Source organism: Balearica regulorum, chromosome 4 (genome assembly GCF_011004875.1).
Source record: "Balearica regulorum gibbericeps isolate bBalReg1 chromosome 4, bBalReg1.pri, whole genome shotgun sequence".
In the NCBI taxonomy this organism is placed as follows: Eukaryota; Metazoa; Chordata; class Aves; order Gruiformes; family Gruidae; genus Balearica; species Balearica regulorum.
The window spans coordinates 27,263,650-27,280,288 of NC_046187.1; the positions used below are offsets into that span (position 1 = coordinate 27,263,650).

The following is a 16,639-nucleotide window of genomic DNA, read 5'->3' on the forward strand; positions in this document are numbered from 1 at the left end:
TATAAAAGTATAAAAATGAAAAATCCCCACATGTATTCTGAATAGCTAAAAGTAAGAGATAAGTTAGGAAATTGGATATGTTTGGAGTTCATTGAAACATTTAAATGTTTTAAATGTTTACTGCTGCCCATTTAAACATTTACTTGAAACTTGCCTTGAAAGCAAGGCAGCATGAATGTGATACCCCTACCCCTTTTCTCTTTTGGACTCTTTTCTTATGTTTGTTAGCTTGCTTTTGTTTTAATTAGCTATCTACTTATTTATTTGTCACCTAGACTGGCCATAATGACTCTGAAAATGCTGAAGAGAATCGTTCTCAGGATAAGACTAACCCACCCAAACCACTATCATCTAGCAATGGAGGAACGTGTTACGCAAATTTAGCCGTCATAGAGAGCAATGGAAATCTTGGTTTTGACAGCATCAGTGTGGTCTCAGCACAGGTATGAAAATTGGATCTATTTATTTACTTTTTCTCTTCTAATTACATAAGCATATCAGAGGGGAGAGTTAATACAAATTTTTTATTACTTTTGTCAAGTTTTTGTAAACTTATAGCTTATAAGTTGCTTGAGCCCTATGAAAAAAATGTGGGGTTTTGGGGCAAGCTTACAAAAGCTGAATGATGCATTCAATTTGTAGCTAACAAAAAGAGCTAATTGATATCAGTGTCGGGATGGGTAGGACAGAGATATATATTTAATCAGATAATTCAGTTAATTTTGTTGATATTGTTTTGCTTAAAGAGTGATAGTGTGTTTTAGTGTTGCGTGATCCATATTGTTTTCTTGACTACATAAAGCCAAAAGTGTGAGAATCTGATGCCTCTGAATCAATGATTAATGAGGAAAACTAATACAGTAACTTTCATGCAGTATATTGTGAGCACTGCTCGTGCTAGTCCAGTATATTTGGATACTGTGGAATTACAGAGGTTGTATGTTGAGACAGAAGCCATTCCTCCTGGTTTAAGTATGATTCTCTTTCATATTTGTTCTCTATATTTCTCTGTGTTTGTTTTCATACTACAAATAAGACTTCCTTTTGACTGAGAAGAAAATGGAAGCAGGAAGAGAAAGTTGGTTGGTGTTCTTTACTCTTTTCCCTGTACAGGAAGAGGCAGTACTGTCCCTTATTTAAAAAAAAATAAAAACACATAGAAACAATTCTCTGATGGCTAAGGCAGATTTTTTCATAGTAGAGATTTCTGTTTTACCACTCATATTCTTTAGCCAGTAAGGTGTTTCTGGGGAACAGTGACAAGCAGGAGAGGAAGTCAGAGGCAGGCCCTAACAGCCAGGAGAGAATTTGAGAGTTCTACATTGACTCTGCAGGCTCACAGGGCATTTAATGCACACAGTTTAAACTATTGAAATTGTACTTGTCCTTGCTGTAAAAATGTCATGAAATGTGCTGGATACTGGGCATTTTAAAAAGTAGGAAAAACATGCTTAATAATTAAAATTGCATGGGCACCAAGAGTGAATTGGTATTATGAGTGTCCCTAAACTGTATTTTGTAGATTTATAAAACAAACAAAAGAACCCTCCACTCTCTGAGAAGACAGTCATCCCCAGTGGTATGGGTGTTATTTTTTCTGCCCTGTTTACCAGAAGTTTTATCTGGACCTATTCCATTATTACACATAACATAAACATAACAAAATCATACCATATATTATAATAATAAAATGTAACTAGATAGCATTTATTTCTAGCAATTAGTTTAGATGCAGTGCTCATGATCATAAAGTATTGTAGGTCACCCCAAGATCCTTTGTGGAATACTCATACATCTCCTTTTCCATGCAGCCTTGACTTAAAGAATTTAAAATTCCACAAAGGTTCTGCTCCTCTACTTATTGTTCTTTAAGAAAATTCATACTTTCCATTCTTTCTTCCTTTCCATTTCTCCAAAGCCAGGAAGAGAATATGTTGTATTAAAACCTCCTGAAAGTAACTGGGTCAAATTCACTCTGGAGGCAAGGCTGGCTGCAAGGAAATACCAGTGGCAGATAACCCGCTGCTGATATTGGAGGTAGCAACAAAAAAGCCATTGTTACTCTTTTCCTCCTCCAGGCAAGTTCAAAGGAGCCAGGTAGCCTTCAGAGTCATTAGGGGGCACAGGAGGACCAATGTGGCTGAGGGGTTTTGGGGCAGCTAGGGTAGTGCCATGAGGGTAGGTATGCATTCAACTTTACAGGCATTTGTTATTTATGAAGGAACCATTTGGCATAAGCCAAAACATACCTCATAGAGTTTTAATGTGTCCTTGTAATCTAAAGCTTACTAGAGAGGGCAAATACAGTGTAGCCAGAAATCATCATTGTATCAGGTCCGGCTGAGATGGAGTTAATTTTCCCCACAGCAGCCCTCACAGTGCTGTGCTTTGTATTGGTAGCTAGCAGGGTGTTGATAACACACCAGTATTTTGGCTACTGCTGAGCAGAGCTTGCACGGCATCGAGGCTGTCTCTCCAACATTCCCCTCCTCACCAGCAGGCTGGAGGTAGGCAAGATCTTGGGAGGGGACACAGCCAGGACAGCTGATCCAAACTGACCAAAAGGATATTCCATACCCTATGATGTCTGCTCAGCAATAAAAGCTAAGAGAAAGGGAGAGGAAATGGGAGGCATTCGTTATTTGTGACATTTGTCTCCTAGGGCAACCGCTACACGTACTTAAGCCCTACTTCCCGGGAAGTGGCCAGACGTTGCCTGCTGATGGGAAATAATGAATAAAATCTTTTGTTTTAATTTGCTTCCATGCGTGGTCTTTTGCTTCTGCTTTATTAAACTGCCTTTATCTTGACCGTTATATTTTTTTTCCATCTTATTTTCTCCCCCCTCCACTGTCCTGCTGAGGAGGGGAGTGATAGAGCAGCTTGGTGAGCACCTGGTGTCCAGCCGAGGTCAACCCACCACAGTCACATAGGCTTTAAGGAGGGAGTTTGTCCAATTGTGCCAAAGTGTGGTAGCTGTTTTCAGCCATGGGGATCCAGCCATATTCTTTCTTTTAATGCCAGAACAGACTGACTGCCAGAGTAAATCTAAATGTTTAATTAGTCACTTTCGCATTTCACTTGCAGCAGTAATTGCAACCTGGGAAACCTCTTTTGTGATTACCCAAAATTTGTATTTACTATGCATTAAAATTATATGGCTTGTCAACAGTAACTTTGAAGAAAAGTTGTTTCAGAGACAAATTGCTGAAATGTCTGTATCCTCGAGTGCACAACATTAGAGTTGTATAACAAAACTTTGCGGTGGCCTTTATTTATGCCCTGGAGGCAGTGTCAGGATTCCTTCTTGGTCCTGTAGACACTTCCAGAGGACACAAAAGGACATGTCTGGTTCATGTCTGAGGGAGTCAGAGATGCATTAGAAATAGCAATTGCAATCTGATGAGATATCATAGGATAAAATAAGAGAGTCTCTGTATAATTTAAGTTTGGGAACAAAGGAGAGGCCATTACTTTTAAAGAAAAAATTGTGTTCAGAAGAGCAAAAATACCAAGGATGTCTTTGGTTTACCATAAACTGTGGAGATACAAATAATACAGAACTGCACTAATAATGAATAAAAGTCAGACCTGATAGTCCAGCTGAGTATTATAGAGCTCTTTAGCTGGTGTCTCTTCTGTGATGTCTGCTGAACTACCATGACAAAGTGGGAACAGTCCAGCAGAGACAGACATTGTTTGTTTTTGGCTTGAAATCCTATATATTTCTAGGATAGATTTGTCAGTAGTTTGCCTTATCTTAAACATTAAGAATATATATTAGTTGTTCATCTACTTTTATCGGACACACAATCTAGTAAAGTTCAGAATGTAAACCCAGGCAAGCAATGTCATTGTACTTTATATAATTTACAGAAGAAGTCACGACATTATCTAAAATAGATTACAGGCAAGAATTATGATTCTTCAAAGCTACATAGTAAATGGAGATAGCCTTATATATATTACAGAAGCCTCTCAGAAACTGATTCCTAATTTTTAAACTACAATTGTTTCTGCATTTTGAAAGACTGCATCAAGAAATTTTTAGAAGTAAATCAATACTGTTCTTCTAAATTAATTGCAATTACTTAAAAAAAAATAGTACGTAGATAAAACAACTCATACCTCAGCAAATTTCTAGAGTCAGTTCCATTCTTCATCAGTTCAACAGCTGATTCTTAATAGCATCTTCTTACTAAATATCCCTTTTCTTCATACATGCATAGAAAGTTCAGCATGTATATTTGTAAAGTATTTATTTCAGCAAAAAAGCCCTTGAGATCAGATTTTTATGTTTGTCATACATATGCAAGGCTCTGGACCATCATTGGAATTCTCAGCTGTGCAACTGATGCCAGAAAATGGGTCCTTTACTTAGTTGTATGGCTCAGCCAGTTATGCCCCTACAACCCTCAGAAGACTGTGGGCACACACATGGTTCCCACATAAAAACAAATGTGCTTTGATGGGAACAAACATAAACAAGCATGTACAAGTGACATTTTTGCGCATTTGTATTATTTGATCAATGTTTTCATTTCTCTTTTAGGAATTTTCATCCTAATAAATTCTTCATAAAACTGTTTAATTTATGGAGATGCTTGGCATTTGATGTGAGAATTTTTTGATAATAGAAAGTTTTTACAGAACAAAACCCACCACTACCTTTCTAATGTGTAATAGAAGTTGCTAATATACCTTTTCAAAATACAGTCTCCTGAGATTAATATTGTTGCTTTATCAGAAAATACTTGCTGTTGGGATTGTGTGTGTGTGTGTGGTTTCCAAGAGAACAATGTTCTTTTTTAGTAGAAAAATGAATGAATCATTCAAAATGAAAATCATGCATTGTCTCAAACTCCCTTTCCTTAGTGAAGCTAGAATTATGCCCAAGAAAGATACGCTTTTGGCAGAAATCAGGAAGATCTACAAAACAATGCCTCCATCGGTTCTTCAGGATCATCACCAGGGAACAGAAAAAAACATAGAGGAACAGAACTCCAGCTCAGGGAGCTGGATGAATAGCTGGAAGAGCTTTGCTAATTAGATTTGGATTTTCTCGTACTCATGTTTCTTTTTACTTCCAGTTACCTAATATACGTATTTTATGTGCCTTGCTTAGTAATATTTCTTTCTTAAAGTGAAGTTCAAGTTGCTTTTGTGGATTGAGAGGTCTATTACTCATAAGTGATCCTATCTCAAACAGAATTAGTATAGGTGCAAATTAATCATCCTAAAAATATGATTGGCATTGCTTGTGTGTTAGATGAAATGTTGAGAGGAAAACCTCCAAAAACTGAAGGCAAACTTGTAGTACACATCTAAAACTTGTGTGTTTGAGTTAATAAAGCCAAGGCTTTATTAGCTACAAGTTCCAAGTAGTGCTTTAGGCATCTGACTTAGAGATCCCTGACCTGAACTTTTGTCTTGTGCCGAGGCAGCTCCTACCTGCAAGGAGGTAGTATGTCAGATAAGTCTGGTGAGCAAATCATGAGACAGACCTTACTCCTCTGTCATTAAAGATTTTGTAAGAATTTATTAATCATTATATTCCATGAAGTTCGAAATTCAGTTGCCTGGTAGCATTTGCATTTGATATGGCAAAAGTAAACCAATTTGCAATGTTCTTTTTAATAACTAAGAAAAGTTTCTTGGAGTAATCTGTGACCTGTTCATAAGGAGGAAGAGATGTTCTTCTACACCCTTCTCCTGCAAGAGGAGAGGTGTATAAATAATGCCTATGGACACACAGATGTATATATTACTGCTTACGTATTCCAGTAAGTAAGCACTAGTTAATGCCTTGAATTCTTAAATTCACATCCTTTTTTAGGGGGGAAATACTGTAATACTTGCAAATATTATGTAACTTCAGTATATTGGTGTACAGAAATTTATCAGAATGGATCATCAGGAATTTTTTAGGGGAGGTTAGTTTGTGCTCCCAACTACAATGGCAGTTAGTTTCAGCTGCCCCAAGTTTTTCATTATTTCATGGCACTGCATGTATAAATTACTTCCACTTCTGGGAGGAATTATTGAGATCATTGGTGTTTATGTGCATTGTAGTTTTATATTAGCCTGATGTTTTCATGCTCTGAGCCTTCAACTCAACTCGCAGAGTCAGAAATACTCACTGCTGTTTCTATTAAACATGCACTTTGTAGAAACTACTTTGAATATCTGGACTTGACGCTCATTGCCCAAACTTAGAAATAAAGTTTATGGAGTATCTGGATATGTGTTTATATTCACGTGTACCTGGCTGTTACTATGGCGGCAAAGTGCCTCTAGAGTGTAATGAACTGGCAGGATGTAACTGATCCAGATGTGTTTTAGGTAGGAAATACAGATGCTCTCAGTCACTGTGATCAGATCCTTCTGACTGTACATGCTTAAAAGAGATGGCTGAGGAGGCTGTGAGAAGCCTTGGCACTCTCTTAATCTGACAGAGACTCCAGAGTGACGTTTAGACTACTATGGTCTGAACTGCTTTCTGTCTCAGCTGAAGGGCATTCAGATAAAGCTTTGTAGTCAGAAGGGTGATTGGGCCCTGCATGTTAACTTGTTGAAACAGAAAACATTTCCTGCTGCTACCTGTGCCTTTTGCTTCTTAGACCAAGAAGCAATTTGGTCTCCATGTGCAGTAGTGCTTTATTTTATACTTGGCATTCATTTAAAGACCAAACCATGATTTGTTGGTTTCTTTATTCGGTGTTTTATGTTATTGCGTTATTTTTACAGGAAGAAGCCACCCAAGGCAGCTTATGCAAGTGTCTTAAAGGGCGTCCACTGTCAAAGATTGGCACCATTGCTTGGATGGTAACACTGAGTGATGCCGTACATAATTTCATAGATGGTTTGGCTATTGGTGCTTCTTTCACTTTGTCTCTGCTTCAAGGGCTTAGTACCTCCATAGCCATCTTGTGTGAAGAGTTTCCTCATGAACTGGGTAAGGAGCTTCGTTCAACATGTTGGTTACTTGAAATCGCTGTTGTAGGAGGTTTTGCTGGTCAATAGTTGGCATAGATTGAAAGAAGGTTTAGACAAACTAATGGAAAAAATACTCATCAAAAACTTCCCAAGCACCAAAATACACATCTAGCACAGGAAGTTCCCAAGTGCCAGTGGGTGGAAGCTGGGAGTGTATATTAGAGAGGTATTAATTGCCCTGTTCGTATATGCTGCACACACTGTTGTATTTTTTTTTTTTTTTAAGCATTATAGGTAGTTCTGTGCTCTTAGCTCAATTGTGCATCACCTACTTGCTTTAGAATATTTCAGTTACCTTAGTACTGAAGGGAAATCCTCATCAGTTACTTGAATGAAGAAAACCAGCAGGGGGTTATAATTTGTATACAAATCATGTCTTTTCTTCAGACTTCATTTGAAATCAGAAAATAATCCAAATATAATTTTGTGAAGATGGTGTGGTGGGTTTTTTAAAATTTTTTGTTGTTATTGTTTTGTTCCTTTTCTTTTAGGGGATTTTGTTATCCTGCTTAATGCAGGAATGAGTACTCGGCAGGCTCTGTTTTTCAACTTTCTGTCTGCATGTTCCTGTTACATTGGGATGGCTTTTGGTATATTAGTAGGCAACAACTTTGCTCCTAACATCATCTTTGCCGTAGCTGGTGGAATGTTCCTGTACATCTCTCTGGCAGATATGGTGAGATATAATTTTATTTTCAGTTACTTATTTTTTTCTGCAAGAAAACAAAGACTGCACTAAGTGTCTCCAGTAGAATTTAGCATTTTGTCCCTCCGTGCAAGTGTCATCTACTTATTATTAGACGTTAAATCGTCAATTATACCCTTAATGGAGGTGCACAAATAGTTATGCATGAAACATGAAAGCCTTTCACTTCACAAATAGGGGTGATCAAATTATTGCTGAAAAGGAGTTTTAGAGAGCTTTTCATGAATTTGAGTTGGTTTCATCAAAGAGTAAAAAGTGTATAAATACTTTGTTTCAGCATTTTAAAGTTGCAAAGTATTTTACCTTATTATTTTTAAAAGGTTCATTTGTCTATTTAAACCATATTTTGAAAGAAAAGTAAAAAAACCCCACAACCCAAAAGGTAAACAAAATGTAACTAAATAGTTTTGAGTTGAATGAAAGGTGTGTAACCACAGTGATAATTTTGGGGTTGTTTAGTTGAAAAATCTAGTTTAAATTCTATTCTGGTTATAAATTAAACAGTGCCAGCTCCAGTTTCTTGATTCAGACTAAAATATTTGCTGAATTCTGTTCAAAGCAGACTATCATTTATTTTTTAAAGCGTGCTAGAAGCTATAAGCCAAAGAAATTGTGCTAAGATCCAGATCAAATTTTGATGTCGGGAAATAAAATCTGGATTCACAGGCAGGCAGCAATATTCCATAATTTACTCTTATGATGATGTTTTACCTCAAAATGGGAGAAATCTTTCAAGAATTTTAAGTTTTATTATGTTTAATTCAGTGTTACAAGAACAGATGTATCTGCAAAGGTGTTTACACCTGCCACATAAGAATCCATTTGAGTGTAGAACTGGAAGAGTGAGGCTTGAATTTGAAAAGATTTGAGACCCCAGTTTGGTTCTATATGCATTTAAGAACTGTCATATAGTTATAGTGACTATTTCATTAAATGCTATTATAGTTTCGGTAATAATATAGGATTTAATAAGTAATAATGTTAAATGAGCAATAGGAATAGTTTATTTTACAAGTTTGCAGTACCTTAATTGCTAATGCTTCTCATTTAGTTTCACTCATCTAATGAATAGTAGTATACTCAACTATGATGTGTAAAACTCATGGCATAAATTTAGAGTGTCTCAAATTCAAAGTAGGTAACATTCTTTTCTTCATATCTGTTGTTCTGTTCTCTCTGCTTCTCTGTCTCTCTGTCTCTCTCCCTCTCCCTCAATCTCTCTCTCTTTTTATAGGTTATTGGATTGTATCAGTTACCTATCTGAATTTTTCTTCCCCCTGAAAAGTCTGAAATAGGGTATTCAAGTGCTCTGTACAGAGATCTGGCTTTCCGGTTTCTGTTACGATTTTCACACTCTTCTGGTTTGCTTGTCCAGAAGCAGGTAGGATTAACTAGAATGTCATTCCTTCCTTCTTTTCTTTTTGCTGTTCTTTTTTCCTCCAGTATTGGCATAGTCCAACCCCTGCCAAGTAAGGTCACCGTGTGGTAGGGCTGTGGGCATGAGAGAATGTATACACTGAGGTGTGTGCACAGATGAGCCTTGCTGTATGGCATGAAGCTGATCTGGTTTGTTGTCTTGCCTCTTGTGCAAGAGGATTACGGAGCTCTGGAATGATTTCTGGGAAGGTTTGGCCACTTCCCAATAACCTTAGTCTGTTCTTCAAGAATTGCATTACCTACAATGGCTGGTTTTGCCTTGTAAGATCAAAGAAAGATACAGCTTCTGAGTCACCGAGCCTGAAGATTTCTAAACTAACACTAAAATATACAGTCTTCAGAGGAAATTTGCAAGAGACAGCCAGGTGAAATCACAGTAGGGAGGAACAAAACATTTTGTTTTACCATCCGTGGTGCAGTGGTTTTTCAGAGTAATTAGGGTGACCTGTTCCTGTGACTGCCTTCACCCTCTGTTAGTTTCAATATTAGTTCAAAGTAGCAATATGGTTCAGTTCTTAATTCCTTTAGTTATGCATGCTACCACGAGATGGCAATACTTACCTAAAAATATTCCTTTTTTTTTCAGTTCCCAGAGATGAATGATATGCTGCAAGAGAAAGTGACAGGAAGAAAAATGGATCTCACATTCTTCCTTATTCAGAATGTGGGTTTACTAACAGGGTTTACTGCTATACTGATGATTACCCTGTATGCAGGAAATATTCAACTGTGATAATGCAAGTGAAAATGGAATCAGTACTGAAGACATCAAGTAAATTACAAATGAAAGACACTTGAAATCCATAAAGGGACATTCATTCAATGTACTTGGGAAATGGTGACAAGTCCCGTCCCATCCCCCTCGTTCCAAATACAGGAAATACTTCTTTAGGATTTGCAGTCAATCCAAATAGTAGGAGCTGTCGACTTTTGTACTATGCCAAAGAACCAATTCTAATATTTTTATTTCTACTTACAATTATTAGACTTACCTGAACTGTCATAGAGAAAGGATGTTACTTGGCCAGTAGAATTACACAATACATGCAACTACATGCAACTCAAGACCAAATGAAAGCTGAGGTCTTCAAGGAAGATGCTTATTTAAAAGAAAATAACGGAGTCTCATATCCTTTTTTAACTGTGGTGAAGGCAAGCAGTTTCAAAAATGGTTAATTTTTATTACTTTTGTTGCAGGATTTGTCTGTGTAACATCCCCTTCCCCACCAAAAAAAAAAAAAAAAAAAAACCAAACCAAAAAACTATTTCAGAGTAGGTACTAATGAAGCTAAAATTTTTAATTACTAATTAACACTGGAAGGAAACATACCAGTTACTGCTTTTGATCTTTTTTGCTTTATAAGTGCACTAGGGAATTGTTGATTTCTTTTGAGAACCACTTTTTTTAATTAGAGGGAATCTGTGTTAAATTTATGACAATTTATCAACTCCATAATATGTTAGAAGCATTGAGTATTTTAAATATGCTTAAGCATTTTGTGTTTTATGAAAATAATAATGTTTAAGTTCCACAAATATCCCTTTTAAAAATCAGTATTTGGAGTTAAAATTTTTAAAGATTGATTGTTAGTTTTACAAAGTGGAATTTAGAAAAAACTTGCTAAAATCAACATTCCAGTAAGCTTTTTTGTAATTTGAATGATTTTCTTGTGTGAAGTTGGGTGAAAGTAAGTGATACTAAAATATACAAACTCTTATCACAATCTGTTGCATGTGGACTTTCTAAAATCATGCTTACATGTATGAGTTCTTCTGAAATAAACAATTCAGCTACTCTGGTGTTCTAAGATGTGTGCAAGGAAATTAATAAAAAAATATATTCCATTTCAGTCACCACTAAGCTTTGAAGGAAGTTTTGTTATTCTCTAGTAAGTTACTCTTTTGCATTGACTTTTAGGCAAGTTTTACAACTTCAGAGAAGATACTGTTTCTTGATGTATTTCCTGGCAGTAGGAAGAGACAAATTTTTCTGTTTTAATTCACTATTAAAATACGTTTTCTATCAGGTAAAGGATTTATTTTAATCTTTTATTTGAATCTTATCTGTAATTACATTAGAAAAAAATAACTTCTCCAAGTTTCTGGTTGATAAAAATTTTAAGGCAAACTGCACAGGAGTTGTAAATTATACTTATTTTAAAATAAATGTTATAAATGTAAAAATGTAATTATAGTAGTCTATGATATTTGCTATTTGGAAAAAGCATTTATTAGTCACTTTATGCCCTCTAAGTTTCAGTGACAAAGAGTCTACCCACTCCATGTTCTTTCCTTTAATTCTTTCTTTTATGGATTCCTTTGATATAAGCTATTTGTAAATGCTACTCTTGTGTTTGACAAGAATGTATTATAGTAACTATGAATGTTCATTGACTTTTTAAAATCATTTGACCATTCCTGGTTAATCAAATTATTATAATAATATGCCTGCATGGTACTTTTCACCTTTAAATCTAAAAATTTGCAAGGGAGACTTGATTTTTGTTATCTCCCAAAGGAGGGAAAACTGAGACAAACAAGTCATTGAAATAACCTACTTTTAGATCACAGAGCAGACTAGAGATGGAACAAAGTCTGATTTTCAGGGTAGTGCTTTAGTCACAAACAAAATTGCTTTTTCTGCTAGTGGAATATTTAGTAGGTAAGAAAGCTTTTTGATTTCTGTATAAGCTGATAATCTTTGCTATTATGTTTGTCCAGTAATGCAAAATAAATCTATTCCAATTCTAGGACTGCTAGTGATTTCCTAGATTTTGCTGATACATCCAGGGAGGAAGAAGCATGAGCAAACACTCAAAAATTGTTGTTTTGTGAGAACTAAGACTGCAGTAAGTTACTTCCTAAAAGTTGGGAAATTAGTTGAGGGAAAGATTTTCATATTCTTTTTCATGTTAATGTCATCTGTAACACTGGTCATCTTATATTCTGCCATCTCTTCAGCCTTTTTTTCAGCAGTTGTTCAACTTCTGTGTATAATGTAATTTCAGAGGACTCTTACATGCTTTTGTATTTGTTATTTCCTTAGGGCAAATTATCTGACATCTAATGTTAGACATTATCTAACATACACTTGGGAAGATACTCTGTGTTAGCAATACTGTCATAGATAGGTTACTGTCGTAAGTACATCACTGTCGTAAAGTTTCCTCTTTTTTTCATGATGTGGTTCAGGACCCAAGACACACTTTGTTAAATTTCACTAGAAATGGGGGAAAAAACCCACAACCACAAAACCCCCACGCCTATGAAAGACACTAAAGAAGGAAGAAAAATTGATTTTGGAGCCAAAAATATATAAAAAGCAACAATGTGGACAAAGGATAAACCCTAGAGTTCTTCTGGTCTCCCTTGAAGAAGGGATATGCAGACAAGTGAAATAGTCTATGGATGAAACCTGTTAAAAATGTGAAAAAAAATTATTGTCTATGATTTCAGGAAAAATTAAGTACCAGTTTAATATTTCAATTAAAGTTTAGGGTTATTGCTTTTGATGTTTCGATGAGTTCTTTACTGAATAGGGATTTAAAGTATCCAACTAAAAATTTGGTCTCAGCTATAACCAGCTAAATTAAATATCAACCCCATTCTAACAGTAGTCTGGAACTCACTGGTTGGCCTTGCTGCTCCATCAAGTTTTGCAGCCTACCTGAAGCTATGCACTGCCTTATTTAAAAAAGCTACAAAACCTGGTCTACATAGTTTAAAGATGACTTGAACATGCATAAATTACATTCAGTTATGCTAATGATAGCAGTGGACACATCTCCTATTTGATACACATAAAGAATCAATTGTGTGTGCTAATTTCTGTATCGCAATCTGTTATCTTTTAAGAAACCAGTGGTTTTACCTGTAAATAGGTGAAGAGATTTGCGTGTTTGCAAGTTGGTTTGTCTTGTACTGTAGCATCTCATCTGTGTAAATTTGAAGGTGGAGAAAACTCTTTTTCTTCTCCTTGCAATTCTAATGAAGCCATTTATGGAGGCAAACAGAGTTGAGCCAAGTTATAACTTCTCTGAACGTGTAACGTTGCTAAATTTAAAACATGGATTGAACACGTTTCCTCTAACTCTAGACAATAATGCTAAGCAGTAGAAATAAATAAATCTTCCAGATCCCTTGAAACTTAAAAAAATAATCATCCCATGAACAGTTTAAGTCAAGTGAAAACTGTTTAGATAGAAATCTCATTGTAAGAACAACAATATATAACACAAGACACAGTCCCAGTCTCCTCTCTACAGTTATGGGAGCTAGTCAGCTGGAGTTGATTCCTTGAGTATGTTGCAACAGCTTCAGGTATTTGAGCTTCCAGCCTATGTGATAGGTGCAAGAAAGCACAGATGCTGTGAGGCCATTTCCAAAAGGATCAAATTGTTCAGGATTCCTCAATGGAAATGTGACTAAAGAAAAAGAAGATAGAGAACAATTGTATCTAGAAATGCACGTTTTATTTCAGAAATCAGAAATACATATAGAAAAGGGCACTAACTTGGATTATCCTTCTGCAGGCAGTTACTCTGTAAAGATTGGTAGGTGCCAGCAAACCATTTCGTGTATGCATATGCACCAAATGCAAATTGTAGCTCTTGACTTTTATTTTACTATAATATCCCAAAGTTTTCAGGAATGCTGTACCTGCCTTATCAGCTCTTAAAATACTTCTTGATGCATGAGTTATGTCTCTCAGATTTGAGAAGAAACTCCTTTCCCTATATTGCAGTTCAAATCAAAATGTACAGGTGTGACAAGATGACAAAGGTTGCTAAAATGGAAACTAGACAGAAAGCTGTAAGTCTGCTAGCAATAGATATAATGCACCTGTCAAAGATAAGGTTGCATTGTATTTTTAGGGCTTAATCCCCGCTACATTTCTTTTGTATCCACTATACTGGTTTTTGGGTTTGGGTTTTTTACTTATTACAGTACTTTTGAAAAAAAGAATGTATTTACATGTTTTGTAGTCCCTTTTACAAACATAATGCTTTATTCTTACTTAAAAAAACCCTCCAAAATTTCTACATCTTCCATTTTAAAGTTAAATGCTACAGCATTTAAGGTTTGGGGTAAAAACAGGAGATACTGAATGACATAGGAAGTGAACTGTGGGGAAGATGTAGTTTGAATTTATGGATAACGTGAATTTAGGAGATAATGTAATTCTCCATAATGTAGCTATTAACTGCTGCTCTGGGTGAAAGCACTATGAAAGATTCATAGGACCCAATTTTGATTTCCTTTAGAGAGATAACAGTTCCTGACTCTAAGGACAAACAACTTCAAGTAAAGATTGTTACATTCTTCAAGATAGAGGACTAAATCAAAAAAGCAAAGTTAAGGCAACTACAGTATCCAAAGAGAGACCTGGATGTCTGTACCACACTCAAAAAGCTATTCTGCCTTGTGTCTGTGTCATTTGCAGTCTTTGTTTGTATGTAACAAAAGACTTTGGGAGAGTCATTGATGCAGATGAGTAATAGCATCTGTAATAGTGACATGGCAGGCTCCATGGTGCTCAGTGTTCCACCTGCTCTTTCCCCTTCCTCTAGATATTAAGGAAACTTGGGGGTAAGCATATTTTGGGAGGGGGGTTTTTTGGGTGTCTCTGTTTTCTAAAAGAAAATAAAGAGAATGTACCTAAAACAACATCAGGAGTGCTGTGCTGATGAAGATGCTCCAAGAAGTAATTCTTTATACAGGACATTTGCAAGGGAAGAATATAAAGTAGAATTGATTCGTAAGAAAAATTCCAGATCAAAGAATTTGGAAAACATTTACTCTGAACCTCTAATTCCTCTTTTCTTTCTCTGAACCACAAACAAGACACTTGTATCTGAAAGTCTTACATAGATGAGCAAACCCTTTCAGCTATTTCACCCTGTTTAGTTCCAATCCAGTACTGTTTTTCTTATCTTGACTGCCTCCATGGATAGTTGTTGATTTCCTACTGATTACTAGCTATCTTGCTCAGTGTTTTAATTTGCAATCTTAGCTTGTGTTAGGAAAAAAATGTCATTGTTTTTACTTAATGTGGAAAAAACAACCCACTCTCACTATGATGTACTGCCCTTCTTCCTGTGCTTAACTGGATTCTTCTATGAGTTTTGAATATAAAATATTTCTATTGTGATTGTGACTATAAAATCTGGTGCATATTAAGTTATTGTGTTGACTTCAGATTGAACTGTTTAGTTCTCATGTAATCATTTCAGATCTAGATCCCATAAAAGGGGGTCTGTGTAAATAGCATAGCTTACAGATAAGGAAATTAAGTCAATAGCATGAAATAGCTATCCAGAAGAAGGCAGGAAACAGAGTTAGGAGTAGAATGTGAGCATTTTGTCTATATTTGTTAGCTATCCTTTAGACCATTTGAGAAGACTGATGACATCCCAAAAGGTAATATCAGCAACTCTCCTTGATTCTTTATTGCCCTCTTTTTAAAAAGATTGGTTACGATCTGTCTGTTATTTTCCTGTAGCTTTTGTGTATGTACAATTGTTGTTAATGACACTAGGAGCAACATATGCATAAATGTGGTTTAGTTTAAAAGTGAATAAAATGCTATTATCTGGCAATAAAATCCAGACCTTGTGTATGTGGAAAAATATAACATTTATGAATTGTTCTTGCCTGAGATCAAAAACATACTGCTTCTCAGATACTCCAAATTCTGATCACCTCAATTCAGCTATCTGTCTTTTATCATGGCTTTACTTCATAATTCACAACCAGTATCTCCTGATGGCAGCTACATATATCCCATTCCAATTACTGTTTTACCATTTTAGCAAGTGCTGAGGAGGAGCCCATTGTGATTTTGTTTGCTAAGAGTATATAGTTGAACCTACGAAGCTGCTGAAATTAATCACATTTTGTGGACTTGGTCTTGGCAATGCCTGAGTTATTAAAAAGAAAATAATAATAACTAGTAATCCTGTTCAATAAAAGCATTTAGTTATTATACCAGATATTTTATTATGTAGAACAGTAGTGGTATAGACAATCAAAGACAAGAAGAAAATTATATTTATATCCGGCTAGCCTTAGTCAATTGGAGAGACTGCAGCAGTCATCTCTTGGTAGGCTGGTTCTTGAGAAGAAAACGTGCAAAGTGGCATTCCCCTACTGCTAAAGAGTGAGAAAACCATTCTAATTAGAAGAAACATGAAACAAGATGATAAGAGTCAAGCATATTTAGTTAGAGAATACCAAATGGCTTTGATGTCATTGGCCTAAAGGATACAGAAACTACACTAAAATCCACTTTTCCAATTCACAGGTGAAAGCTAATGGGAGTTTTTGTCTCTCAGTAAATACAACAAAATACTGCCTAGGGAAAGGTAAATAATTTCCAAGTGGTTTCTGTAAGACAAGCACTGATTTGTATATTTGTTGTCCTGCAGTGAATTGCACCAAGCTGGCTTAATTGTATGAAAACTTTTTAAAAAATGTTTCTTTTATCTTTGAGAGAATCAT

At 35.8% G+C, this 16,639-nt stretch overlaps 1 protein-coding gene across 3 annotated transcripts in view; it reads left to right on the forward strand.

Annotated features, from left to right (window-relative positions):
• SLC39A8 (solute carrier family 39 member 8) overlaps positions 1 to 11,328 on the forward strand; it is a 53,309-nt gene extending 41,981 nt beyond the window's left edge. For 2 of the 3 annotated variants that reach the window (XM_075751529.1, XM_010312670.2), the window contains exons 5-8: positions 276 to 443; positions 6,748 to 6,955; positions 7,488 to 7,672; positions 9,726 to 11,328. In XM_075751529.1, coding sequence (XP_075607644.1) covers positions 276 to 443; positions 6,748 to 6,955; positions 7,488 to 7,672; positions 9,726 to 9,872 — 708 coding nt within the window. In that variant the 3' untranslated portion in view covers positions 9,873 to 11,328. Of the gene's footprint in view, positions 1 to 275; positions 444 to 6,747; positions 6,956 to 7,487; positions 7,673 to 8,936; positions 9,097 to 9,725 lie in introns of those variants that run through there. The other variant, XM_075751530.1, reaches the window with a different exon arrangement.
• Positions 11,329 to 16,639: the final 5,311 nt, after the last annotated feature.